We start from the raw sequence: 27,799 nt of genomic DNA, 5'->3' as shown, positions 1-27,799 counted from the left end.
GCAGCTATTATCATTATCATATCATAATAAATATTTCTAACAGTAAAGATTATTAAAAGAGAAGCCAAATTCAGTTCAGCCCCACTTTGCTGTCGTGACACCACCTGACGGATGATGGCGGTGTAAGTAATTTTATTGTTTGCAAAACAATAACAGAAGAAGCCATCATTGCTCACACCTCTGGGTATCTTTGTTGAGACGGTAATTTGTATGTTTTATGAAGACATATTGTTTTCGTGTCACTGTTAATCATTTTTATTTAGCGTGTATATTTTCTGAATGTCTTTCTGGTTTCAGGGTAGAGAAAAACTAACTGTAATTGTCGTTGATGCTAAAACGTTAGCCCGTTACGTTAGCTTAAGTTGCTAAACTAACTAGCTTTAGCCATGTTTTGTTACTTTGTTACTAATGTGTGTAGTATTGATGTTATACGGAGTATGAAGGGTGCATAATGAGACTGAAATAAATGGCTTGTAATTTTTAATCTGTAACACAATCGTTTGCGTTTTTGTCATTATTGTTTGATCATTTGCAGGCTCCTCAAAGCTAAATAATGTCATTATCTCATCCTGCTGTTTGAGTTCTTGCACCTGTCCATAAAGATGAATCGTCCAAAACCTACAACACTGAGGCGCCCTAGTGCTGCAAAACCATCAGGTAGGAAAATCTAAAAAGCCAGCCTCAGTCTTATTCATGTAAATTATAAACAATAAATGTGCTATCATTCTTTCTCAGGCCATCCTCCACCAGGGGATTTCATCGCTCTGGGCTCAAAGAGCCAGACAGGAGAGCCCAAAGCACCTCCTGTCCTCCTAAAGCCAGCATCAACAGGTTTACCTGCTGACCGTAAGAGAGAGACTTCCTCCACTCTACCCTCCTCATCTGGTTTGTCTACCCTAACCAAGAGACCCAAATTAGCCACTACACCTCCTGTCAGTGCTCTGGGACGCCTTGCAGATGTTGCAGCAGTAGATAAGAGGGCTATATCACCCTCAATAAAGGAGCCTTCAGTGGTACCAATTGAAGGTACACCACCTGTCTTGTGTCACTACATAATCTGACAATTAAACTGCTAAAATCCTTCTGTTAATAATAGATTGCTCCATGTGTGTGCAGTGTCTCCAGCTGTCCTGCTGGATGAGATTGAAGCTGCAGAGTCAGAGGGAAATGATGATCGTGTGGAGGGATTGCTGTGTGGAGCAGTGAGACAACTGAAGATGAACAGAGCCAAACCGGATATCACTCTGTACCTCAGCCTTATGTTTCTGGCCAAAATCAAGCCCAATGTCTTTGCTACCCAGGGAATTATTGAGGTGAGGCATTGTCCAGAGAACCACTGATTCTAAAGTAGTAGTAATAAAATCATATGCGATTTTCAAATTCAACTGAGATTAAATGAATCAAATTTGAGATTTGTTGACATGTTAAAATTACACAATTCCCTTTAATGTAATATAACATTGTCACCAACATAGCAAACACATTCAATTAATCCAGAGTTAGACTTGCAAAGTAATCTAATTATAAAGATAAATTCTTTTTCAGTAAATTAATCTTACAATTGTTAAATTTGGACTAAATCTTGGTTACTATTGACCTGTCTATGTCGTCACCAGGCATTGTGTAGCCTCCTGCGTCGGGACGCTTCCATCAACTTTAAGGCAAAAGGCAACAGCCTGGTGTCAGTTCTGGCGTGCAATTTGCTCATGGCAGCCTATGAGGAGGATGAGAACTGGCCAGAGATCTTTGTCAAAGTAAGAACATTTGGAAAATTAAAATAGGCAAAATATAAGTAATTTCTATCTTGCATGAAGTGTGATTGCACGTGATCATATTGATTGCATTTTTTTAGGTTTACATTGAAGACTCGCTTGGAGAAAGGATATGGGTTGACAGCTCCCACTGTAAGACTTTTGTTGATAACATCCAGACGGCTTTTGCTACAAAGATGCCACCCAAGAGTATGCTGCTGCAGGCCGACAGTGGTCGCACTGCTGGGGATCTCAGTGCAGGTGGAGTATGCTGTAAATATGCCCTGATTTAGGCACAGCTGTGGCTTTTTACCTGAGTGCTGATCTTGTCTTTTGCTTTTGGATTTACTAGGTGACAGCCCTCATCCATCAACACCAGATGAAGATGACAGTCAGACTGAACTACTGATAGCAGAAGAGAAACTTAGTCCCGAGGATGAAGGCCAAATTAGCCCAAGGTATGATTTCTTCCAGTACTGATCTCATTTACACACGTGGACAACATTGTTGGTACCCCTTGGTTAATGAAAGAAAAACACACAACGGTCACAGAAATAACTTGAATCTGACAAAGGTAATAATGAATAAAAATTCTATGGAAATGAACAAATGAAAGTCAGACATTGTTTTTCAAACATGCTTCAACAGAATTATTTAAAAAAATAAACTCATGAAACAGGCCTGGACAAAAATGATGGTACATTTAACTTGATGTTTTGTTGCACAACCTTTTGAGGCAATCACTGCAATCAAATGATTCCTATAACTGTCTATGAGACTTCTGCACCTCTCAGCAGGTATTCTGGCCCACTCCTCATGAGCGAACTGCTCCAGTTGTCTCAGGTTTGAAGGATGCCTTTTTCAGACGGCATGTTTCAGCTCCTTCCAAAGATGCTCAATAGGATTCAGGTCAGGTGTCATAGAAGGCCACTTCAGAATAGTCCAATGTTTTCCTCTTACCGTTCTTGGGTGTTTTTAGCTGCGTGTTTTGGGTCATTATCCTGTTGCAAGACCCATGACCTACAACTGAGACCAAGCTTTCTGACACTAGGCAGCACATTTCTCTCTAGAATCCCTTGATAGTCTTGAGATTTCATTATACCCTGCACAGATTCAAGAGACCCTGTGCCAGATGTAGCAAAGCAGCCCCAGAACATAACAGAGCCTCCTCCATGTTTCACAGTAGGGATGGTGTTCTTCTCTTCATATGCTTCATTTTTCCATCTGTGAAAATAGAGCTGATGTGCCAAAAAGTTCAATTTTTGTCTCATTTGTCCATAAGACATTGTCCCAGAAGCTTTGTGGCTTGTCAACATGTAAATTGGCAAATCCCAGTCTGGCTTTTTTTTATGATTTATTTTCAACAATGGTCTCCTTGGTTGTCTCCCATTAAGTCCACTTTGCCTCAAACAACATCGGATGGTGCGATCTGACACTGATGTTCCTGGAGCTTGAAGTTCACCTTTAATCTCTTTAGAAGTTTTTCTGGGCTCTTTTGTTTCCGTTCGTATTATCCATCTCTTTGTTTTGTCATCAGTTTTCCTCCTGCGGCCACGTCCAGGGAGGTTGGCTACAGTCCCATGGATCTTAACTTTCTGAATAATATGTGCAACTGTGGTCACAGAAACATGAAGCTGCTTGGAGATGGTCTTATAACCTTTACCTTTAACACGCTTGTTTATAATTTTCTTTCTAATCTCTTGAGACAACTCTTTCCTTCGCTTCCTCTGGTCCATGTTGAGTGTGGTACCATGTCACCAAACAACACAGTGATGACCTGTAGCCCTATATATAGGCCCACTGACTGATTACAAGAATGTAGACACCTGTGATGTTAATTAATGGACACACCTTAATTTAACATGCCCCTTTGGCCACATTATTTTCAGGGGTACCATTATTTTTGTCCAAGCCGGTTTCATGAGTTTATTTTTTCAAATAATTCTGTTGAAGCATGTTTGAAAAGCAATATCAGACTTTCATTTGTTCATTTTCATAGATTTTTTATTCATTATTACCTTTGCGAGATTCAAGTTTTTTCTGTGACCATTGTGGGTTTTTCTTTCATTAACCGAGGGGTACCAACAATTTTGTCCACGTGTGTAGCTGGATTTAAATGGTAGATGCCTGTTTTTGTTTGTTTTATTTAGATATTTGCAATTGAAATGAACTGAAAAAAAATCTTTCAAAAATCTCTTTAATTCCTGTGGATTTTTTTTCTGGTCATTTGTCATTTTATAGGTATGAGGAATTGGCAGAGAGTGTGGAGGACTATGTGCTTGACGTCTTAAGGGATCAGCTGAACCGCAGGCAACCAATGGACAATGTCTCCCGAAATCTGTTGCGTCTGCTCACAGCAACATGTGGCTACAAAGAGGCACGTCTTCTGGCTGTGCAGAGGTTGGAGATGTGGCTCCAGAACCCAAAGGTGAGAAGTTCACACAAATGCTGGATATTGTCTTATGCAAAATGAGTTTTGATTTTTTTTTTAAAAATAAGCCTAATGGCATAAAATCTCCCAGGTTTAAATGTGATCATTATTTGCTTTGAAGATTTAATTTGTGGTGCTGTTATTTTGATCACTTTAAAATAGTGCTACGGCCATTTAATTTGCTCTATATATGCTATATATATGTAAATATTATATGATCTATTATTATTGGTAAAGTAGAAAGTTTTACTGTAATGTCCGTAATGATAAAAGAGGAATATAAAGGCTAAAACCATCTCTGTATGTATAGTGCCAACATAATCAAGACTCCCCATGTTCATGCATGACGGCTGACTGCAGAACTTTTTTATTTTGTGTGCACAGCTGACTCGACCCGCTCAGGATCTCCTCATGTCATTGTGCATGAACTGCAGCACACACGGAGCAGACGACATGGAGGTGATCTCTAGCCTCATCAAGATCAGGCTGAAGCCTAAAGTCCTTCTGAACCACTACATGCTGTGTGTCAGGTGTGTGTAACTAAATGCTGTCATACATCGGTCCTGTTATAGAACATTTCTGCGTTTGTTAACATGTGCTTTGGATGCTCCTTTCCAGAGAGCTGCTAAATGCACATAGAGACAATTTGGGCACGATGGTGAAGCTGGTGATTTTCAACGAGCTTTCTAATGCCAGGAATCCCAACAATATGCAGGTTCTGCACACAGTGCTGCAGCACAGCCCAGAGCAAGCACCAAAGGTGAAGTTGGACTCATTTATATTTAATGTGAACATACATTCAGGGTTCCTACGAGGCCAGAAAATCTGTAGAATTTTATTTAATTATTTTGTAGGTCTGGAGAAGTATGGAAAAAAATAAAGTACAGAAAAACATTTGTATTTCTAGACATTTTTCTATGCCTAATACTCTAAAGCAAACATAGGCTTCTATCCATTCATCCACATATCAATGTTTTTTATCTACTCACTTCCTGTTGTTTTCAGTTTCCATGTCTATCTTAAACCTGGCCAGTATATAGAAATGTCTGCCATAAATGCATTGCTTTAAAATGTAATAAAAATGCAAACTGGAGCAGAGACCCTGGAGATTTCCTCTCCTCCACATTTTTTCCTATCAGTTTAAGTGTTGTTTCTCTAAGTGATTTTACTTTCTTGTTGTTGCATCTACAGTTCTTGGCGATGGTGTTCCAGGACTTGCTAACCAATAAGGACGATTACTTGCGAGCCTCTAGAGCTTTGCTCAGAGAGATCATCAAACAGACAAAGCATGAGATCAATTTCCAGTCGTTTTGTTTCGGTTTGATGCAGGAGAGAAAAGAGGCGACCTATGTAGACATGGAGTTCAAAGTAAGCAGACATGAAGGTTACCCCGCTTTGCTTCACTTCAGCTGTTTGCTTTATTTCTTTAAACTTGATATAGAGCTGTTCGTTTTAATCCCTCTCTGTAGGAGCGCTTTGTGATCCAGGTGACGGATTTACTCACAGTCTCCATGATGTTGGGCATCACTGCTCAAGTTAAGGAAGCTGGCATTGCGTGGGACAAAGGGGAGAAAAAAAGTATGAGAAGTGTTATAGTGATGGATTGATAATATGTAATTAGCTTTTTGTTGAACCAAAAATTGTTTTTTCAGATCTAGAAGTTCTGAGGTCTTTCCAGAATCAGATTGCTTCCATCCAGAGAGACGCCGTGTGGTGGCTTCACACTGTGGTCCCTACGATCAGCAAAGTGGGTGCCAAAGACTATGTTCACTGGTGAGTATAAAGCTGTCTGACATGTTTACTGTCAAACTAGCTCTGCACGTTAGTTATGTTTCTATTACTTTATCTCCTCGCGTGCAGCCTTCACAAAGTGCTTTTCACCGAGCAGCCTGAGACCTATTACAAGTGGGACAACTGGCCTCCAGAAAGTGACAGAAAGTGAGGTTACGTTAAACCTATTTTGTTTTCAAACTGTCTTCAATGGCTTTAATGTTTTGTTTTTTTCCTGTTCCTCAGTTTCTTCCTTCGCCTTTGCTCTGAGGTGCCGCTGCTCGAGGACACTCTGATGCGCATCCTGGTCATCGGGCTGTCCCGTGATTTGCCCCTGGGGCCAGCCGACGCCATGGAGCTCGCAGATCACCTGGTCAAGAGAGCGGCTGCAGTTCAATCTGATGGTGTGTGAGGATCTGCTCCAGCTGTCGCGGTTTACAATCACAGTCACAGATTTGTTTATTTTACGCTATGGCAAAATGTTTGGACATTTCTTTAAACACTTGTACCTCATCTTAATGCACTGCCCGACTTCTTCCAAGAGGGAACTCCTTCATTCATGTTTTATCTTTAGAAGTTAGTTAAGTAGTGTTTATCTGGTTTTCTATTGAATAGATCTAGAGGTCCTGAGAGTGGAGAGAATCCAGCTAATTGATGCTGTGCTGAATCTGTGCACATACCACCACCCAGAGAACATTCAGCTGCCAGCAGGGTAAGACAATGGTCTTCTAATGGCTTTTAAAGACAAACACTGGGTCATACAATCTAAAAATAACTCGTGACTCTTATTGCTTAAGGTACCAACCGCCTAATTTGGCAATATCGACGCTCTATTGGAAGGCATGGCTCCTGTTACTTGTGGTGGCTGCCTTTAATCCTCAAAAAATAGGTAAAGTAATGACATACATATAGTGCCACGCAAAGTATTCATCCTTGAACTTTAAACCTTTCACAGCCTGTACAGGTTTTGTTCTGGTATTGCAGTATTTTGTTCCATCAATCTTCCCATCATCTCAGACCAGCTTTCCATGAAAAATATCCCCACAGCATGATGCTGCCGCCACCATGTGTCACTATGGGGATGCTGTTTTCAGGTTGACATGAAATGTTGGATTTCCTTTGCAAATAACACCGTAGGCCCGAAAGTTCATTTTTTGTCTCATCTGACCAGAACACATTCACCTATGTTTTTGTTGCGTCCGCTACAGTGTTTCTTATGGCTTCACTTCAACAATAACTTCGGCATTTTTCCATAAAGGCCAGATTTATGGAGTGCATGGCTAATATATCTGTTCTATCAACAAATTCTCCCACCTTTGCTATTTATCTCTGCAGCTTCTCAGAGACCTTCAAAGAACAGCTGCATTTATACTTAAATTAAATTATACTGGTGCAGTTGATTTGATTTAGGGTATCACAGTAAAGGACGGTGAATACCAGTGGTGTGACTTAGAATCGAGTCAGACCAATGACTTATAAATTGAACCTTGTAAGCTGAAAAGACTTGATATCTTACAATAAACAGATTTGTGCATTACTATGGAAAAGCTCCTGGCATGCAACTGTGGAACTGCAACAGACATGCGATTGAGCCCAGTACACCAACATCCTGCACGCTGCATCTACCGTGCTGTTTACACGTTTTTCTTCTGGGTCCTATGGTGACAGCGAAGACCCTGATGGGGATGGAGAGGTCCTGACATCCCGGGCTATCAGGGAGGTGTAAAAAAGCTACGCATCACCCAAACAACAAGTATGCTACTATGCAGCATATCTCTGCACCATAATGTTAAGGCCTTTAAGTGACACAACTACTGCCAGCGGCTGTATCAACATGCCTTACGGGAGGCCAGAGCTGCCCTAAATCTGTGTGCATTGTTTTGGATGAGAGACCCAGTGCCAAATGTTTTAAGACAGAGAGCAACTGAGATGTCTTCCTTAAAGTTATAATGGGAGTGTTTTTTTTTGTTTGTTTTTTAGAAGAAACATAAAATATTTTTATTCAAATGATCCTCTGTATTTTACTGTCACTTATGTTCTTCTTGAGTTCTTGTTCTTTTGTTGGATTTATTATTTCCAGCCAGGTTTTAGTCAATTCTGAGAATCCCAATTTACACAACAGAGAAAATGTATATATCATTTTATTTGCTTGCACAGAATATAATTTAATCAAGAGATACATTTGAGTGAAGAAAACGTGTGGGCCAAAAACTGAATTCGTGCTAATATATAAATGTATGCTTAATGTTAGCTTAACATCTAAGGCCTCTGTGCTTTGAGCCTGAACCACAAACACAGTCAGGGCATCCAAGCTAGCAGGCAGCAGCACAGCTGATGTTACTCATATAATATTGTAGAAGCGGTTTTTTACTGTTGCAGGTGGTTAACATGAAAGTATTTTTAAGTTGTGAAGAAATTGTTATTTGTCAATATGGAAGAGATTGCTTAGTTTACTGGATTTATTTTTGTTTCAGTTAATATTTACTGTAAAAAGCAATATCAGCACTGAGTTTGAGATAATGTTGAAGTTCACTTCCTCTTTCTGGTTGTTCTGGCACCCTTTATTATTATTATTATTACTCTGATCAAATTACATATTTGGTCAAATGACTTGTTTACGACCGGAAATTAAAAATGTAGGACTTCGACTTGAACCGAGACTTGCATGCCCTGACTTTGGATTCAACTTTGGACTTTCACGCCTTTTCTAGGGGACTTAACTCGAGACTTCTGTGGAAAGACTTGAGACTTAATTGTGACTTGAAATACAATGACTTGCTCTCAACTCTGCTGAATACACCACACTGTTTAGATTTTTATTTGTAAGGAATTTTAAACTATGTTTCTTTTTCCTTCTTCTTTACAGTCAAGCACTAGTTTGATTTATCACACATTGAAGTTATGTTTTTGTAAATATTATGTTCCAACATTTTTTCTCCTCAGGCTCGGCTGCCTGGGATGGTTATCCTACACTAAAAATGCTTATGGAGATGGTAATGACAAAGTAAGTAACGCTTGTGAATGGTAATAACACCATTTTCATGTGAACAACAGCTAAAACTCTTTTATTTCACAGTAACTACACGTACCCGCCATGTACCATTGCTGACGAGGACACAAAGACAGAAATGATCAACAGGGAGTTGCAAATCTCCCAACGAGAGAAGCAGGAGATTTTGGCCTTTGAGAGCCATTTGGCGGCTGCCTCTACTAAACAGACCATCACAGAGAGCAACAGCTTGCTGCTGTCTCAGCTTACCAGCCTGGACCCACAGTAAGATGTTAAGAGATCCTGATTTTAAAACTTTTTTCTTATGAAATCCGTAATGTGTGCGTTTTTGTGTTCAGGGGTCCTCCGCGTCGGCCTCCTCCTCAGGTCCAGGAGCAGGTGAAAAGCCTCAACCAGTCTCTCCGTCTCGGTCATCTCCTCTGTCGCAGCCGCAGCCCTGACTTCCTGCTCAACATCATCCAGAGACAGGTGACGGTCATGAACACAACTGTTCAATATTACCTTGATACCACTCAAATCAAAACCTTCTGTTCTTGTCATTGTGATCATAGATGTTCAGCTGCTATTCTAAGGATTAGATAGGGGAAAATGTGTTTTATCTACATGTTGAAGTTCTTTGTGTAAGTCCTTTAACTGTATTTTAATCTTTTAAAGGCATCCTCTCAGTCCATGCCCTGGTTAGCCGACTTGGTCCAGTCCAGTGAGGGGTCCCTGGATGTGCTTCCAGTACAGTGTCTGTGTGAATTTCTCTTGCACGATGCTGCAGATGACGGCCTGCCAGTGGAGGATGATGAAGATGCAGAGAGCAAAGAGCAGAAAGCTAAAAAGAGACAAGTATGTTTTCTTTTATTTAATGACTATCCTGAATTAAAGTTAATGCATGCTGGATTACACCAAATACAGACTCTTAAGTGCTCTTGACTTTGTTCTCTTAGCGACAACAAAAGCAGAGGCAGTTACTTGGGCGACTCCAGGATCTTCTCTTGGGCTCTAAAGCTGACGAACAGACAACCTGTGAAGTTCTGGATTACTTCCTGCGCCGTCTCAGCTCTTCCCAAGCTGCTTCTAGAGTCCTAGCCATGAAGGTACCATACTTAAAGCCAATAAAAACCTTCTGCTAGTCACATTGTGTCATGAGAACACAGTGAGTTTATATAATGTACTTATGTATATGCAGGGTTTATCTTTGGTGCTGAGTGAAGGAGGCTTAAAAGATGGAGAGGAGCGAGAGCAGCCCATGGAGGAAGACTCTGCAGATGCTGAGCTTCTCCCTGGTTACCAGTGGCTGCTGCAGGACCTCCCAAAGCTCCCCTTATTTGACAGCGTCCGGGGCATGACTTCAACCGCCTTGCAGCAGGTCAGTCTGTCTCAGCAGTGAGCCATCACACACTTGAATCATGTGTGAAACCTTTTTGTAAGAGTTAAAAATGTTTCTGCTTAAAGGCCATTCACATGGAAACAGATCCACAGACCATCAGTGCATACCTCATCTACCTTTCCCAGCATGCTCCCATTGAGGAGCAGGCAGCTCATAACGACCTTGCACTGGTAATCAAAGCAAGTTGCTTAGATCTTATCTTACTTCCAGTTTTTTGCCCAAATCGGTGCTAAACGATTTTTTTTCTCGCTGTCTTTCTTCATACAGGACATTGCCCGTCTGATCGTGGAGCGATCCACCATCATGAACAATTTGTTTTCCAAACACTCTAGCAGACCTGAATCTAATGCAGTGCTATCTGCTTTCCTCACTATTTTTTCTACCTACATCAAAAGGATGAGGAAGACTAAGGAGGGCGAGGATCTGTACAGCTGGGTGAGATGAACAATTACCACTAAGTGAACCTCCTTACTTTGGTTTAAGCTTTGTAAAAGATCTCAAGGTTTGTTTTTTTATTTTTATTTTCCATCCCAGTCAGAGTCTCAGGACCAAGTGTTCCTCCGCTGGACCACAGGGGAGACGGCTACGATGCACATTCTTGTGGTCCATGCAATGGTCATCTTGCTGACACTGGGACCACCCAAAGGTAGTCCTGTTTACTTTAGGGTTGCTTTGTTGAAGAAGCTTGAAGAACATGAATATCCTTTGTTTTTTCTATAGGAGAGAGTGATTTTTTTGCTCTCTTGAGCATCTGGTTTCCTGAAAAGAAACCTCTGCCTACTGCTTTCCTGGTTGACACCTCAGAGGAGGCTCTACTGCTGCCGGACTGGTTGAAGCTGAGGATGATCCGTTCAGAGGTCTCTCAATTAGTAGATGCAGGTACAAAGTCCTACTATACCTAAAAAATACCTTCTATGAGTAAGTCTTTTTTTAAATGAACCAAACAACTTGTATTCCTTAGCTTTACAGGACTTGGAGCCTCAGCAGCTGCTGCTGTTTGTTCAGTCTTTTGGCATTCCCGTCTCAAGCATGAGTAAACTCCTGCAGTACCTGGATCAGGCTGTCTCTCATGATCCAGAAAGTCTGGAGCAAAACATCATGGACAAACGTAGGCTTTTCTGCAGATATTCGTCTTTTGAAACATTATCTAAGCCTATGTTTAAAATCATCATAATTTCTTATTTCCTCATCAACAGATTACATGGCTCATTTGGTTGAGGTGCAGCATGAGCGAGGTGCCACTGGGGGGCACACTTTCCATTCTCTGCTTAGCTCTTCCCTTCCTTCACAAAGAGGTCAGTTACTTCATCTTCCAGATTCTTGCTGATGTACGGTTTCTACTAATACTGAACAGAATATCCATAATGCTTTAAGTTTTATAAGCGAAACATTATTATGTCATTATACTTGTACATAATTTAATACAGTGATTTATAAATCACGAGTTAAAAATTAGAAAACAAATGTGTAGGTTTCCTGATACTTGAATACTTTTGTTTATGGCAGATTCATTGGAAACTAGTAAGGCAAAGGTTACCTTGGAAACACCTCACAGCTCCGTAAAAATGAGAGCAACCACTCAACTTCCATCAGTCGGGCCTGAGGATGATCTCACTGGCATGTTGCTTCAGGTCCTTATTTCTTTTGGTTTTCTAAACAACCTTTTTAGCTACTTTTTATTTCTTGTTTGTTGCTTATGTAGTACTTAAGCATGTTTATAAATCTGACCTGTTTTTTTTTCTTCCATCCCAGATTTTCCCCATAAAGGTGGACCCTCGTTGGCATGGGCCTCCTCCCAGTCAGCTCTCTCTCGCCCTGCAGCAGGCCTTGGCTAAGGAACTGATGCGGGCCAGGCAAGGGCAGATTCAGCAGGGGGGCATGGCCTTTCGTCTCCTGCAGGCTATCGCAACCCTGCTCACTTCCACCCATGCAGGGCTTATTGTCATTTCAATGCACCGCAGCCATGTTCTCTCTTGTCCTCTAATGCGCCAGCTTCATCTGTATCAGGTGAAAGTCACAAGCAGGTGGCGCTTAACTGTTTTCCCTGTTTTGTTATGTATTTGGATATATTGTTTCTGTCTGATTGTGTTTTATCTCGTATCGTTGCAGCGTCTTGTATCCCAGGACCTTGCTTTCTCCTCGCTATTCCTAAAAGTCGTCGATGAGATGTCAATGTGGTTAGACAACCCAACTGTGGAGGCCGGACCTCTGAAGTCCCTTCTCAAGTCCTTCGCCGGTCAGAGCACTCACATACAACGACACAGTGACGGTGAGAATCTTTAACTGTTTGTCATATGCTTGTGGATTAATGTTTGCGCGAATGACTTGATGGGTGTGCCAATGGTTTGCAGTGCGTACAGCTTTCATACATTTGGCCGAGGCTTTGGCGTTTCGCAGAGACCCTGAGGTGCCACTAAGAGCTGTCATGACAATGCTGAAGGCTGGAGAAAGATGCAATGCTGAAGCTGAGCTCATTGGCAAAGGTAACACTGGAGCTGAGGAACAAAAGAGTTACTGGGGTCTGTGGATAATTCCTACAACTGGTCACTGTGCAAAAATAATGCTCAAATATGTGAGGCCTGCTAATATTTTCAAGGAAAAGTTATCATTATAATAATAATAATGATAATTAATAGAAGAAAGCAAAGCTGCAGCCTGATTGGGTCTCAGACTGCTTCAGTTTCTAAGCTTAAACAGTGTTTGTTTAGGCTTAGAAACTGAAGCTTTTGTCAGATTTAACAAATATGTTCTTTTTACGCCAGTGTTACAAGGATTGATGGAGTTTAAGTCGCCATATTTGGAGGAGCTACTGTCTCTGCTGATGACCGTCGGTACTCAGAATGGGGCTGCTGGGCCTGTTGCCATGGTGATATCCCTGCTCCTTCAGGAAAGTGAGGAGCGAACAGTGAAAAAGGAATTGGATACAAAGAGGTGAGTACTTTAATTATTTAACCCTTTAACTTTGTTTGAGAAAAGTTTATGTACAGGTCCTTCTCAAAAAATTAACATATTGTGATAAAGTTCATTATTTTCCATAATGTCATGATTAAAATGTAACATTCATATATTTTAGATTCATTGCACACTAACTGAAATATTTCAGGTCTTTTATTGTCTTAATATGGATGATTTTGGCATACAGCTCATGAAAACCCAAAATTCCTATCTCACAAAATTAGCATATTTCATCCGACCAATAAAAGAAAAGTGTTTTTAATACAAAAAACGTCAACCTTCAAATAATCATGTACAGTTATGCACTCAATACTTGGTCGGGAATCCTTTTGCAGAAATGACTGCTTCAATGCGGCGTGGCATGGAGGCAATCAGCCTGTGGCACTGCTGAGGTCTTATGGAGGCCCAGGATGCTTCGATAGCGGCCTTTAGCTCATCCAGAGTGTTGGGTCTTGAGTCTCTCAACGTTCTCTTCACAATATCCCACAGATTCTCTATGGGGTTCAGGTCAGGAGAGTTGGCAGGCCAATTGAGCACAGTGATACCATGGTCAGTAAACCATTTACCAGTGGTTTTGGCACTGTGAGCAGGTGCCAGGTCGTGCTGAAAAATGAAATCTTCATCTCCATAAAGCTTTTCAGCAGATGGAAGCATGAAGTGCTCCAAAATCTCCTGATAGCTAGCTGCATTGACCCTGCCCTTGATAAAACACAGTGGACCAACACCAGCAGCTGACACGGCACCCCAGACCATCACTGACTGTGGGTACTTGACACTGGACCTCTGGCATTTTGGCATTTCCTTCTCCCCAGTCTTCCTCCAGACTCTGGCACCTTGATTTCCGAATGACATGCAGAATTTGCTTTCATCCGAAAAAAGTACTTTGGACCACTGAGCAACGGTTGTTTTTACAAGCAGAGAGGATACAGGAAGCTATTTTAAACTTGTAATTCAGGATGTCATTTTGAAGCTTTGCAGGATGTTCTCTCAGTGCGTTTAGCCATGCGGATACTCATATGAACACAAATCTCCAATTTCTATCAGTCGATTCAGTGAAGGCAGGTGCAAACTGAGAAATAGCTTGACCTTATTAAGCAGTGGTAGATTTGAAAAGTTACAAACAAAAGGTTATAGTCATTGGATGAATAGAATAATCTTTAGACACATTCATTTTGGTTCATCTTTTTTATTTTTTGGGCTGAATTCCAAATTGAAGGCAACCAAGACCATCTAGGATTATTAGTTTATATTCTTTGGTTGTTGCAAACAAAATGTATTTAATTTATTGTAATATATATTTCAAGCTGCAAGTAAGTCTCTGAGCCCAAATTTGAAGGCAAGCAAAGTTTAGGGTCTAACTCTTCTGTTTGACCCTTCCACAGCGATTCTGAGGTAACAAAGTCAGGACTGAACTCCGGGCTGCTGGTTGATTGGCTGGAGCATCTTGACCCTGAAGTTACCTCGGTGTGCCCGGACATGCAGCAGAAACTGCTTTTTGCCCTCAACAAGGTAAAATAAAATTTCTGCAGGAACTTTTCCTCCTTTGGTGAAATGAGAGAAACATTTGCTGCATTAATGATCCCTTTTTCGTTTGTCTTAGGCACGGGGCACCCCGGCCTACAGACCTTATCTTTTGGCCTTGCTTACTCACCAGTCCAACTGGTCCACCTTGCTGCCGTGCATCAGTGCTCTGCTCAGCAAGCACAGAGACTACAAGTACATTTTATCTGCAATATTATTTGCAGTTTAATAATTTATACTACATTACAAAATAACTGTTTTTGTTTTGTTTTGTTTGTTTTTGTCAGACTGGATCCATCATCAGCCCTCGACTTCCTCTGGGCATGTAGTCACATTCCACGCATCTGGCAAGGACGTGACCAGAAGATCCCTCAGGTAACATTAAAGTATTATATTCACACTGCCCTGTTGACATCTTATAGTTTCTACTGAAAAGTGAGATAATATGAGATCAACAACACTGTGTCTGCTGTGGACCACTGCGGGTTCCTAGGAACCACCATTTCTCGAAACCTGAGATGGTCCTCACACATAGACATTGTTCGTAAGAATGCCCAGCAGAACCTGTACTTCCTAAGGCAATTCCAAAAGTACAACCTTCCACAGGAGCTGCTAGTCATCTTCTACACTGTCATAATTTGGCATGGTGTGGAAACAATCATCTCATTTTGAACGTGACTAAAACAAAGGAGATGATTGTAGATTTTAAGAGAAACAGAAATAAGTAAAAAACTATTTCCATCATGGGAGAAGAAGTGGAGGTGGTGGAGGAGTATAAATACCTTGGTGTTCACCTGGACAACAGACTAGAGTGGAGATGCAACTGTGAAGCCATCTACAAGAAGGGACAGAGCAGACTGTACTTCTTGAGGAAGCTTAGGTCCTTTGGTGTTTGCAGCAAGATGCTGCATATCTTCTATAAGTCTGTTGTGGAAAGTGTGATCTCTTCTACCATCAGCTCCTGGGGAAGCAGCATCAGAACCAGGGACTTAAAAAAGCTCAACAAGCTGATAAAAAAGGCTGGCTCTGTTCTGGGGACTCCTCTGGAACCTCTGGAGATCATTGTGGAAAGACGGATTCTTCATAAAATGAAGAACATTAAGGAAAACCCTGAGCATCCTCTTCATGAGACTGTCCTACAACAACAGAGTGTCTTCAGTCAGAGGCTTCTTCAGATCTGCTGTAAGACGGAGCGCTACAGGAGATCCTTCCTGCCCACAGCAATCAGCATCTACAACGGCTCTTTGAGGAAACCTTCATAATATGAGCTATAACAACATTTAATTTCCCTTTGGGATTAATAAAGTATTTTTGAATTGAATTGAATAATTCAGTCTGTCCTGTCTGTGGTTTCGCTCATCCACTAAACAGGACAGGTCCAGACTGCAACAAACAATCAGGGCTGCAGAGAGAATCACCAGGGTTGTCCTTCCCTCCACCCAGGACTTATACAGGTCTAGGGTCCGGAAAAGGGCAGCTAAAATCTCTGCAGACCCCACACACCATGCACACAAACTGTTTAGGCTTTTACCTTCCGGTTGGCGGTACAGAGCGCTGTCTGCTAAAACCAGCCACCACAGAGACTGTTTCTTTCCCCAGGCTGTTTCTCTGATGAACACTTGACAGTCCAGAACAACACCATGCATACTTAGACTGATCTCATATATTCTGTTGTAAAGTCAATTGTGTATATATGTACATTTTAAAATATATTTTTTAATGAAAGCAACGTGTACTGGAGTCAAATTCCTTGTTTGTCTGTACAAACTTGGCAATAAAGCTGATTCCGATTCTGAGATAAATTTAGATCTTGTGAGGTTGACAACTCTAATGCTTTTCTATTTGCTTTTACAGAAGAAAACCGAGAAGTTTGTACTGCGACTGAGCTCTGAGGAGCTCATCAGCCTAGTGGACCTCATCTTGTCAGAGTCAAAGCTCAGTAGTGTCAACTCACCCAGTGATGATAAAAGTGTCCTGGACCAGGCCTCCTGTTCCCTTATCCAATCCAGACTCCCCCTCCTTCACTCCTACTGTGATGGATCCCTTGAAAACATCAAGAAAGTATCAGAATACCTCATTAACTGCACAATGAAGTGGGATGACAGGTAGATTTTTATTTCCTTACCTGTTTATTAAAGGCGTTTTCACTCCAGTTTTTACTTTACTTTAATTTACTTTGGTCCGAATCAGTTGATGAGTTTGTTACCTTGTAACCTTTTGTTGTGGTTCAGTTCCTTTATACACAGAGAAATCCAAAACCTTTCACTAAAAACCATGTGAAAATATTCAGGTTGTTTATTGGTCAGATGTGTCTGGGGTGGGAGTACCGAATGTAAATACAGGAAGCAGATGCTGTGTTCTGAGCCACTGAGAATTTAATGTACTCATTAGTGTGAGAATAGATCTTGAAAAGTTGCATAGGCTTTATGCTTTAAGAAAAAGATGCAGAGCCTTTTTTATTAGTTTGTTTTGATTCTACCGCATCCCACAATGCATTGCATACATGGTTACAGGAAGACATTTAACTCAAGCTTGCAGCGTCCACCTGTTAGCTGTGTCGGACTGATGGCGGCTCACATTCACACCACAAACTGCTCCAGAGTTTATTCACTTTGGGTTTGATGATTACAGTTAAAGGATTTAAAGACGATGGCCGTACTCCGATTTCTGGGGTGTTTACATCCACTGGGAGCTCCATTGCAAATCATTTCTGCAATTGAGGTTGAAGACAAAACCTATGGCATTTTCCCAATTCTTAAATACATCGCAATGTGAATGTTAAACATTCTTAATGTGCATCATCAATTGGTCTTTTCAATCGCAAAAATGAAGCTGCACGACTAGCTCAGCAACATAGTATCCAACTGCCATTAAATAATGAAAGAAGAAGGTGATTTGGTGTCAAAAATAAACTGAAAAAGTAATTACTTACTAATATTCACTAAATAATTTAACATTGATTAAAAATGTAAATGGAGGGTAATATGGCCTGGAGAAGCACAGCTGTAAGGTAATTTCACAATGTTTTGGTCCATATGGACATAGTAGCATCACATAGTTCCGATCCATGACGCAACATCCACCACATCCCGAAAGTTCTCTAACGGATTCAGATCTGGTGACTGTGGAGGCCCTTGGAGTTCAGTGAACTCATTGTCATGTTTAAGCAATCAGTTTGAAATTATTTGAGTTTTGTGACATGGTGCATCATCCTGCTGGATGTAGTCTTTAAAAGTGGGTACACTTGGTGATAAAAGGATGGACTGTGGTGTTGAGGAGCCTAGAGTGGGCCAAGAAAACATCCCCCACACATTACACCACCCACGCTAAACCACTGATACAAGGCGGGATGGATCAATGCTTTAATGTTTACTCTAAAATCTGATCCTACCACCGCAATGTTGTAGCTGAAATCAATTTTCAACGAACCAGGAAATGTTTCTAAAGTATAGTCGTCCAATTTCACTGAGCCTGCGCTAGTTGTAGCCTCTGTTCTTCATTCTTAGCTGAAAGGAGTTGTCCAAGGTGGGGTTTTCTGATCCTGTAGCGCATCTGCTTCAAAGTGTACCATGTTGTACGTACAGAGATGGAATTTACTACTCTTGAGTTTTAACAAGTGATTATTTGAGATACTGCTACTTTTGTGTCATCACGAACCAGCCTGACATCAACCAGGCATTAACGTCCTCAGCATCTGCTCACTGAATATTTTTTATTTTTTCAGACCAATCTCTGTAATTCTGAGAGAGGGTTGTGCGTGAAAATACCAGAGGAATAGAGTTTCTGAAATACACAGACCAGCCTGTCTGTATCAACTACCATACCACCTCAGTCACTTAAGTCACCTAATGCACAGTTTGAACATCAAGTTGTCTTTACCACGTCTAAATGCTTCAATTGAACAGAATTGAAGGGGAATCATGAGATTGACCAAGATATGCAGCTCTACTGCAGTCCCATACCAGCTCAAACGCTTTATGGTTAAATGTAATTCAGTTTGGAATGTTTTTTTTCATTTTATCTTAATAATCCAGTTGCTTTAGCTCCAATAAACAGTCCATCCATCCATTATCTATACCCGAATGTCCTTGCAGGGTCGCGGGGAGCTGGTGCCGATCTCCAGCAGACACTGGGCGGGAGGCGGGGTACACCCTGGACAGATCTCCTGTCCATCACAGGGCAACACAGAGACACAGGACAACCATGCATACAAACTCATGCCTTGCATACTGGTGTAGTGGTGAAGATTGTTAGACTGTTTACAGAATAGTGGCTTTGCTTCACTGATTATGTTTATCAGTGCTTGATCATTCATTCACGTCATATCATTTCCTCAAAATATCCACAAAAAATACTAAGGGCCTAATCTACGAAGATCCCAAATAAGGAGCTCTTAATTTATTGCGCAAACAAAAAAATGCATGTGCCATTAATGGACGTGTTGTGGGGGATCTAAGATTCCGTGCACAGTAGATAACAGATGAAAAGTAGTGTGGACAGTCCTATTTAAATTAGGATTTTGGGTGTGCTACTGGCTGTCACCGTGGAGAGTTTGGACACATTTAGGCATGTGTACAGATATACCCCTAATGGTGTTCAAGCACCTGCCCTTTTGCCCTGGATGAGAAAATGGTCCTCTTTGCCATCAATTCCAGCTAAAAGTGTTTTGACATTTATTGGGCATTTCTTTGAGTGCACTGGGCCTGAACTGGCCCCAGTGTTGAGCGCAGGACCGAACGACTGCAGCTGCCACGCTTCTCCTCTGACTAGCATGAGACAGACAGGATCAGTGTTTCTGGAATCCCAGAAGGGAGACTGAAGGAAATAAAACATAAAAAAAATCTCTCAGGCACGCACCCGATTCTTTCAGGTGTGTGTGAGACCGTTTTTTAATGTGAATATGTTGTGGAACATGCTGCAGACCACTATAATCTGGGACACCTTTTCTGGGCTATATACAGGTCCTTCTCAAAATATTAGCATATTGTGATAAAGTTCATTATTTTCCATAATGTCATGATGAAAATTTAACATTCATATATTTTAGATTCATTGCACACTAACTGAAATATTTCAGGTCTTTTATTGTCTTAATACGGATGATTTTGGCATACAGCTCATGAAAACCCAAAATTCCTATCTCACAAAATTAGCATATCATTAAAAGGGTCTCTAAACGAGCTATGAACCTAATCATCTGAATCAACGAGTTAACTCTAAACACCTGCAAAAGATTCCTGAGGCCTTTAAAACTCCCAGCCTGGTTCATCACTCAAAACCCCAATCATGGGTAAGACTGCCGACCTGACTGCTGTCCAGAAGGCCACTATTGACACCCTCAAGCAAGAGGGTAAGACACAGAAAGACATTTCTGAACGAATAGGCTGTTCCCAGAGTGCTGTATCAAGGCACCTCAGTGGGAAGTCTGTGGGAAGGAAAAAGTGTGGCAGAAAACGCTGCACAACGAGAAGAGGTGACCGGACCCTGAGGAAGATTGTGGAGAAGGGCCGATTCCAGACCTTGGGGGACCTGCGGAAGCAGTGGACTGAGTCTGGAGTAGAAACATCCAGAGCCACCGTGCACAGGCGTGTGCAGGAAATGGGCTACAGGTGCCGCATTCCCCAGGTCAAGCCACTTTTGAACCAGAAACAGCGGCAGAAGCGCCAGACCTGGGCTACAGAGAAGCAGCACTGGACTGTTGCTCAGTGGTCCAAAGTACTTTTTTCGGATGAAAGCAAATTCTGCATGTCATTCAGAAATCAAGGTGCCAGATTCTGGAGGAAGACTGGGGAGAAGGAAATGCCAAAATGCCAGAAGTCCAGTGTCAAGTACCCACAGTCAGTGATGGTCTGGGGTGCCGTGTCAGCTGCTGGTGTTGGTCCACTGTGTTTTATCAAGGGCAGGGTCAATGCAGCTAGCTATCAGGAGATTTTGGAGCACTTCATGCTTCCATCTGCTGAAAAGCTTTATGGAGATGAAGATTTCATTTTTCAGCACGACCTGGCACCTGCTCACAGTGCCAAAACCACTGGTAAATGGTTTACTGACCATGGTATCACTGTGCTCAATTGGCCTGCCAACTCTCCTGACCTGAACCCCATAGAGAATCTGTGGGATATTGTGAAGAGAACGTTGAGAGACTCAAGACCCAACACTCTGGATGAGCTAAAGGCCGCTATCGAAGCATCCTGGGCCTCCATAAGACCTCAGCAGTGCCACAGGCTGATTGCCTCCATGCCACGCCGCATTGAAGCAGTCATTTCTGCCAAAGGATTCCCGACCAAGTATTGAGTGCATAACTGTACATGATTATTTGAAGGTTGACGTTTTTTGTATTAAAAACACTTTTCTTTTATTGGTCGGATGAAATATGCTAATTTTGTGAGATAGGAATTTTGGGTTTTCATGAGCTGTATGCCAAAATCATCCGTATTAAGACAATAAAAGACCTGAAATATTTCAGTTAGTGTGCAATGAATCTAAAATATATGAATGTTAAATTTTCATCATGACATTATGGAAAATAATGAACTTTATCACAATATGCTAATATTTTGAGAAGGACCTGTAGAAGCGCTCCTGCAGTGCAATCCAGACAACGGTGTTGTGCCATAAAGTGATGGTGCGCTAGAATGATCCAGACGCAACAACATGCAGAGTTGCAACTTGCTCCAAATCACTGGATAGATGATATGTCTCTACTCATTTTTATTTCTGCAGACATGTGTTCGAAACGCTGTGCCAGTTCGCACCTGCCTTTCAGATCCGCAAAAAACAAAGAAAAAAAAACTGACCGCAATAAGTTTCATGATTGATAAATCACATGATGAGTAAATGATGACATAGTATTTAGTATTTAGCACATTCTGATAATTGGCATATGTTCTGCATGTTCATGAGGGCAAACACACTAAATGGAAATTTGACAGACGCAATGCTCGGTGCACCTGGTGGCTAGATCAGCTTTGTACACGTGCTGTCAAGTTTGCACGTGTTTTTAAACATGCAAACCTTTAATAGATCAGCCCCTGAATGTTTTATTTTCCTATGTTGCACTGATAGACTTTTGCTAAATTGCACCCGATTTTCCTTTTCTGTGGAGATGAACTTCTTAGACTCCCCCTGTCACGCACAATGCTTTGGACCAGGGAGAACTCGATAATTAGGTCTATTGGTGTGAAATTAAAACCAGCAGAAGTCGTCTGTAGTGTGATCTCTTTAAAAGCTCAGTGTATTATAATGAAGGCAAGAGGATTAAGGCTGAAGCTCTAAACTTGCCTGTGTTGTGAATTCCTGCTCTGACTTAGCTGTCAGAGATCAGGGTGCAACTCTTTGTGGAGGCAAACCCTTCTTTCATGAATATGTCTCTGCTTATTAAACCCCTTTAATGAGGAAACTTTGGCCAAGGTCAGGCAAAATTTGCTTCAGAATTACAGTATTTTAAGTAGCACTAAGCTTTTTGGTAAAATACTTGCGAGTGAAAACATGGCAGTATAAATACACCGAAAGTAAAGAGGTTTTGGCCTTGTGTTGCCTCAGCATTTGAGGGTATGTAAGGCATTCTTATTGGGAGAGCTTTCTGTCAGATAAGCTGGTGTTTATTCCAATTACACCCAAACAGTTGACAACCAGCAAACCCTTTACTCTTGTTCAAGGTCGCTGTGGTTTGCTTTAAAGCACGACCGTAATAAACTCCTCAGTTAGCAGAGACCGCATCGTGCGAGTCTGAGAAGAGCCTTATCCAGTAAGAGGATTTGGTGGCGCTGCAGTGACTTAAATGTAAATACCTTTGAATTACATTATGCTATTTATGATCATAGCTTGTATTAATGTTGCTTTTATTATTATCGTTAGCGGACAGAAACGAAACGTTAGCTTTGCAGTGCTTCCTGACCTCTGGGACTTTAGATCTGATGAAAGTTAATTTTAAAGTTAAACCTGAATAAAACTTTAGGAAAATTGAACATGTTTTTTTTTTTTTTACTGTTTTGAGATGTCAGTACATCAATAGCATAAATCTGACTTAGATTTTCTAGCTTTGGCGTTGATAGTTTGTCAACTTCAGTTCATCGAAACTAAACCACGTCAAGGTTACAATTTTTGGTTACTTTTGTACTAAGTTGTTTGTTTTTGTCTTTTAAATGTAGCAGACAGGTTTCTGTATTTAGCTACATTTTTTTGTTTTTTTTCTTGAAGTGCAATGAGTAAGTGGTGCCAGAACCTGCTGCTGCAAATCTATCTACACTTCCCTGAGGTCATCCAGCACGTAACCCTGCCTGGAGACACGTTCAGCAGTGGCGGGGCTGCAGACGGTAGCAGCTGCAAGGTAAAAACATCACTCCTGCCTCATATGCCACAGATTCAACAGTTTTCTCGGCCGTTTTGTTCTATGTTTGTTTTCCTAAGTAGAAAAGACTTTGCATTATGCATTGTGACACAAAAACTTGGAAGTCATAACCTCCACCTCTGCTCAGTTGAGAATAGAGCAAATCAGAGAGGGTTTGTGAAAAAAATACTTATGGTAATCCCCTAAATTTAACCGCTATTAATGGGTCAATTAACCTAAACATCATTTCCTGGAAAGATATTTTACTTTAGTTTGTTTTTTCACCAGCTTAATAGTCACGCTAAATAGAAAAAATCATAAAAATTTGTTTTTACCTACAAATATACACATCAATGGGGTTATTATAGTCAACATCATCAATTACTTTTAGAACCCTTCAACTTCTGCTTGATTCGAGATTACAACCCTAATAATGGAATGAATTATGTGTTGTGGTCGGTACAAAGAACATCTGAATCAGCAGGTCAGACATTAAAGAAAATCAGGAATCTTAATCAACCAGTCGAAGCCTGGTTAGAATAGAATAGTCTGAGGGTACAACGAAATTGAGGGTGCTCGTGCTGGGCTACCATACTCCACAGTAGGATAAAAAAAAAATAAGGCTTTTAAGGTTTTCTCTTAAAATAGAGATATGATACATTAAGTCTAATATACACTGCAGAAGGCAAGATATGTACTTCTAAAAATATATACAATACTGGTTGGTGTAACTCTATGTTCTTCTGTTTGTTGAATGCTTCTTGTGTCCATTTTTAACCACAGTACTGCACCAGAAATGCTTTGCAATGTTATGTTTCTCAGCTGGATGTACTGGTTCATCGCCTTGTCACACTGCTCGCTGATGTCGGAGACTCAAAGTCTGTTGAGGGTCGTGTCTCTGATGCCAACCTAGCCTGTAGGAGACTGGCTGTGTCGCATCCTGTTCTTTTACTCAGGTAAGTAAAAAAAAAAAAAACAGTACCGTATTTTCCGCACTATAAGGCGCACCAGATTATAAGGCGCACCTTCAATGAATGGCCTATTTTAGAACTTTTTTCATATATAGGGCGCACCGGATTATAAGGCGCATAGAATAGAAGCTACTGCAGTCAAACGTTTGACTGGGGTTGCGTTATGCATCCACTAGATGGAGCTGTGCTAAAGAGAATGTCAACAAAACAGTCAGATAAGTCAGTCAGTCAAACTTTATTAATACACTACAAACCAGCGTTCTGATAACTCCATTCACTCTCATGGTAAGGTCTCCTCTACATAGAATTCTATTGAATAGAGCCAACCGCACGTTAGGAATGCATTGGAGTCTATGAAGTTGAAGTTGAAATCAAACGTTAGTTTAAATGTGAAAGGGAACTTTTCCCTGATTCAGTAAACATGTAAAAGAAACAGTTTGATGCACTAAATCAAACGTTAGTACTGTTAACCTTTCCTGTTTCTGTCCCCTGACCGTAGTCTGATGACACAGGGAAGACGCTTTCTCCAGGGCCGAAGTTACTAGTTTCCTCGGGGTTAACTCCCTCACTCATACGTTGCTGAGTTGAGCATGAAGAAACAGCATCAAAACACTGAGTTGTTGACGAGATTCGGGGTTCTTTTTAATGACTTTGCAGCACGTAAAAACACAGGGCTTACAGACTCATACACCGCTGCTCCGGTCGCCGTCTCTACCCACCCCACACACACAATAATACCGACGTCACTCCTTCACTCTTGATTCTCAGCTACGGCAGCACACAGCGCCACCTCTGTCCGGAGGAGTAATGTCAACATCTTCCATACACACACACGAAACATACACCCCATACACTGAGCTTCTAATCACATATAGTTCAGGCAATTCCTGCAACAGTACATTCAAATACACACACAAGTGGTGTTGTACTAGGAGTAAGCACAGTACAGGTGTTTACCGCTATTACTTCGGCGACACCCCTGACTACGGTAGCCGTAATGCTGCAAGCGGTGCGGCTTTGTAGTTTACCAGTCGTACTGAAACATTTTGACAGCGCGCCGTGTACAACCAGTATGGATCAACCAATTAACCAATTGATCCATATATAAGGTGCTCCGGATTACAAGGCGCACTGTCATTTTTTGAAAAAATTAAAGGTTTTTAAGTGCGCCTTATAGTGCGGAAAATACGGTAATTAGTCTTTGTTTTATTTGTTTTGCAATCTTCTTGATTTTTTTACTGCTGTTGCAGCTTTTGTAAATGGTGACTGATCACTTCTGTCCCCTTTTTCTTACAGACACCTCCCCATGATTGCAGGACTCCTACATGGTCGCATTCACTTAAACATGCAGGAGTTCCGGCAGCAAAACCACATGACCTTCTTTAGCAATGTGCTGGCCATCCTGGAGCTCCTGCAACCACTTGTTTTCCACAGTGACCACCAGAGGGCGCTTCAAGACTGCCTTCTGTCCTTTATGAAAGTTCTTCAGGTGCTCAAAGGATTTTCCTCTTAAATTAATTTAAACACAACTTATTTCAATGAAGCACAAGGGAACATTTTATGTTACCTTTTTATTTTGTAGAACTTTCAGAGGAGTCGTTCTCCGCTGATCTTCATCAATAAGTTTCTGCAGTTTACACAGAAGTACATAACACATGATGCTGCAGCTGCCATTCCTTATTTACAAAAGCACTCTGACATCTTACAGTAAGTCCGAAGAGTCTCTTACAGATATAAGTTGATTGTTGCACAAACTGCTGGAGATCTTTAGGAAAACAGGTTCCGCTTCTTGTCTTTTTTAGGAGTCTGTGTGCAGAAAATCCAGATCTGGTCCAGCTAAAATCTCTGCTAGCTGGACTCACTTTGCCAGTGAAAAGCTCCTCTGCAGATGTCACAACAGAAGATAGAGATGGTGAGTACCTTTGGATTTGTAAGCCTTCTCGGTGCAGATAGTTTATTTTTTAACCCTAAAGAGTTAAATATTTATACATTTTTAAACATTCTAAGCATCTTTACAGTGATTTTCCTGCTCTTTTTGTTCCCACTTGCCTGCAGTTTTTAAAGAAGCTCGTACATTTTCCTGAATGATCTTTTTCTACTTATATTGCAGATGACTTATCTACCGGCTCTCTGCCTCTGGTCAACATATCTGCTCCATTTACACTGAGCGCTGCAGACATGACAATGTACTTGAAAAAGATGTCAAAAGGAGAAGCAGTGGAGGGTAGGTAACGTACTGCTGCAGCGGGTTCACCTGCACATGAACTGTTTTCATCTGTAATGACTAACAAGGTGATTTTTTTTTTTTTTTTAACCATCTGCCTCAGATGTGCTGGAAGTGTTGACAGAAGTGGATGAGAAGTCAAGGAGGAGTCCAGAAATCATACAGTATTTCACTGTGAGTCACAAGAAAAAGTCAAGTTTATTACATGTCATTGTATATAACCTGTCAATCACAACTTTGTGTGGCTGCTTGCAGAATGACCTGCAGAGACTCATGACCTCGTCTGAGGATTTGAGTCGGAACATGGCCTTCAGCCTGGCCCTGCGCTGCATTCAGAATAATCCCAGGTCAGTTTGAACAATAAATGTTTTGCATTGCATGAAATAAAAACACAATTGCTGCTGTTTTTTAGGTTTACTTTGAGTAAATTTTTTTTTGTTTGTTTTTTGTACTGTAGCTTGGCGACGGACTTCCTGCCAACTTTCATGTACTGTATCGGGAGCGGTAACTTTGACGTGGTACAGACTGCTCTAAGGAATCTTCCAGAATACGTTCTTCTCTGTCAAGGTAATAGGTTAAAAGTCATATTACAGTAAAGTATTGCTGATCGCCCCTCTCTGTATGTAAGGGGTAAAACCCAAAGCAGCCAGTCGTTGAAGCAAATTGTGACTGCAATAAACTATGTTGTCTGTTTTCTTCACAGAGCATGCAGATATTTTGCTCCACAAGGCTTTTTTGGTTGGCATCTATGGACAAATTGACACCAGCTCAGTAATCTCTGAATCCATGAAGGTGCTTCATATGGAAGCAACAACTTAACTGCATCTTCCTGTCTGACTTAAAATAATGTCATTCTTTCTCAGTATTCCAGAGTCTCTTGCAGATGAAAGATTCTCCCCTAAAACATTAAAGCAAGCAGAGTAATAATTCCTGGATAAATTAATAACTTTTTGCATAATGCATTAAAAGCCCCTTTTAAAGAAGTGAAAATCTTGAAATTTAAGTGTCGAATGTAACCACTAAACATTCATTTCATGTTGCATATTTTAGGCAATATATTGCATTTGATTTCTAATGTAATTATAATAAATAGAAAGTATAATTTGGTTCATTAGTTAGTTGCTTAAGACTTTCCATTTAATAATCTGTGAAAAAGTACCTCAGAATTACATGTGAAAGGTAAATAAAACAGGTTTTGTAAGCGTACATTTACAGGGATTTTTTTTGCATTTGTGAAGTTTATTAAATTAAAAGCAGAAACAGTTTTATGTTACTTCCACTCTTCATCACACCAAACCTGTTAACTCTGTTTTAGCTTCATATTTTTTTAAAGGTGGAAAATAAAATATTGCTTGTACTGCACAGTAAAAGTGTCAAGACTTGGTTTTTTTTGTTTGTTTTGTTGTCATTACAGTATTCTTTATACGAATACAGGATGATGAAGCAATATGACTTTATTTTT

The 27,799-nt window shown here is 40.9% G+C and overlaps 1 protein-coding gene across 2 annotated transcripts; it reads left to right on the top strand.

The window, feature by feature from the left end:
- On the top strand, window positions 1–27,543 carry LOC124863484 (integrator complex subunit 1-like). 2 transcript variants are annotated; one of them, XM_047357871.1, is made up of 48 exons: window positions 1–122; window positions 536–657; window positions 736–1,026; window positions 1,117–1,313; window positions 1,617–1,754; window positions 1,853–2,012; window positions 2,104–2,209; window positions 3,993–4,179; window positions 4,567–4,712; window positions 4,801–4,942; window positions 5,374–5,550; window positions 5,652–5,760; window positions 5,835–5,955; window positions 6,043–6,120; window positions 6,199–6,356; window positions 6,568–6,664; window positions 6,750–6,841; window positions 8,896–8,956; window positions 9,029–9,226; window positions 9,301–9,430; window positions 9,617–9,796; window positions 9,898–10,047; window positions 10,140–10,319; window positions 10,406–10,510; window positions 10,608–10,775; window positions 10,875–10,986; window positions 11,061–11,219; window positions 11,302–11,448; window positions 11,537–11,635; window positions 11,847–11,971; window positions 12,093–12,347; window positions 12,450–12,609; window positions 12,692–12,823; window positions 13,103–13,271; window positions 14,678–14,804; window positions 14,896–15,011; window positions 15,104–15,191; window positions 16,671–16,921; window positions 23,013–23,142; window positions 23,965–24,098; window positions 25,410–25,602; window positions 25,696–25,820; window positions 25,916–26,025; window positions 26,224–26,337; window positions 26,441–26,511; window positions 26,593–26,684; window positions 26,795–26,904; window positions 27,041–27,543. In XM_047357871.1, the coding sequence occupies exons 2-48, from the start codon at window positions 603–605 to the stop codon at window positions 27,154–27,156; spliced, it is 6,561 nt and encodes a 2,186-aa protein (XP_047213827.1). In that variant the 5' UTR covers window positions 1–122; window positions 536–602; the 3' UTR covers window positions 27,157–27,543. The 2 variants fall into 2 exon arrangements, with proteins under 2 accessions (XP_047213827.1, XP_047213826.1); XM_047357870.1 differs by having other exon boundaries at window positions 72–201.
- Window positions 27,544–27,799: the final 256 nt, after the last annotated feature.

The sequence above is a fragment of the Girardinichthys multiradiatus genome, chromosome X, assembly GCF_021462225.1.
Source record: "Girardinichthys multiradiatus isolate DD_20200921_A chromosome X, DD_fGirMul_XY1, whole genome shotgun sequence".
NCBI lineage: Eukaryota > Metazoa > Chordata > Actinopteri > Cyprinodontiformes > Goodeidae > Girardinichthys > Girardinichthys multiradiatus.
Note: the sequence above shows the minus strand (reverse complement) of the source record. Positions and strands in the feature narration are given on the sequence as shown.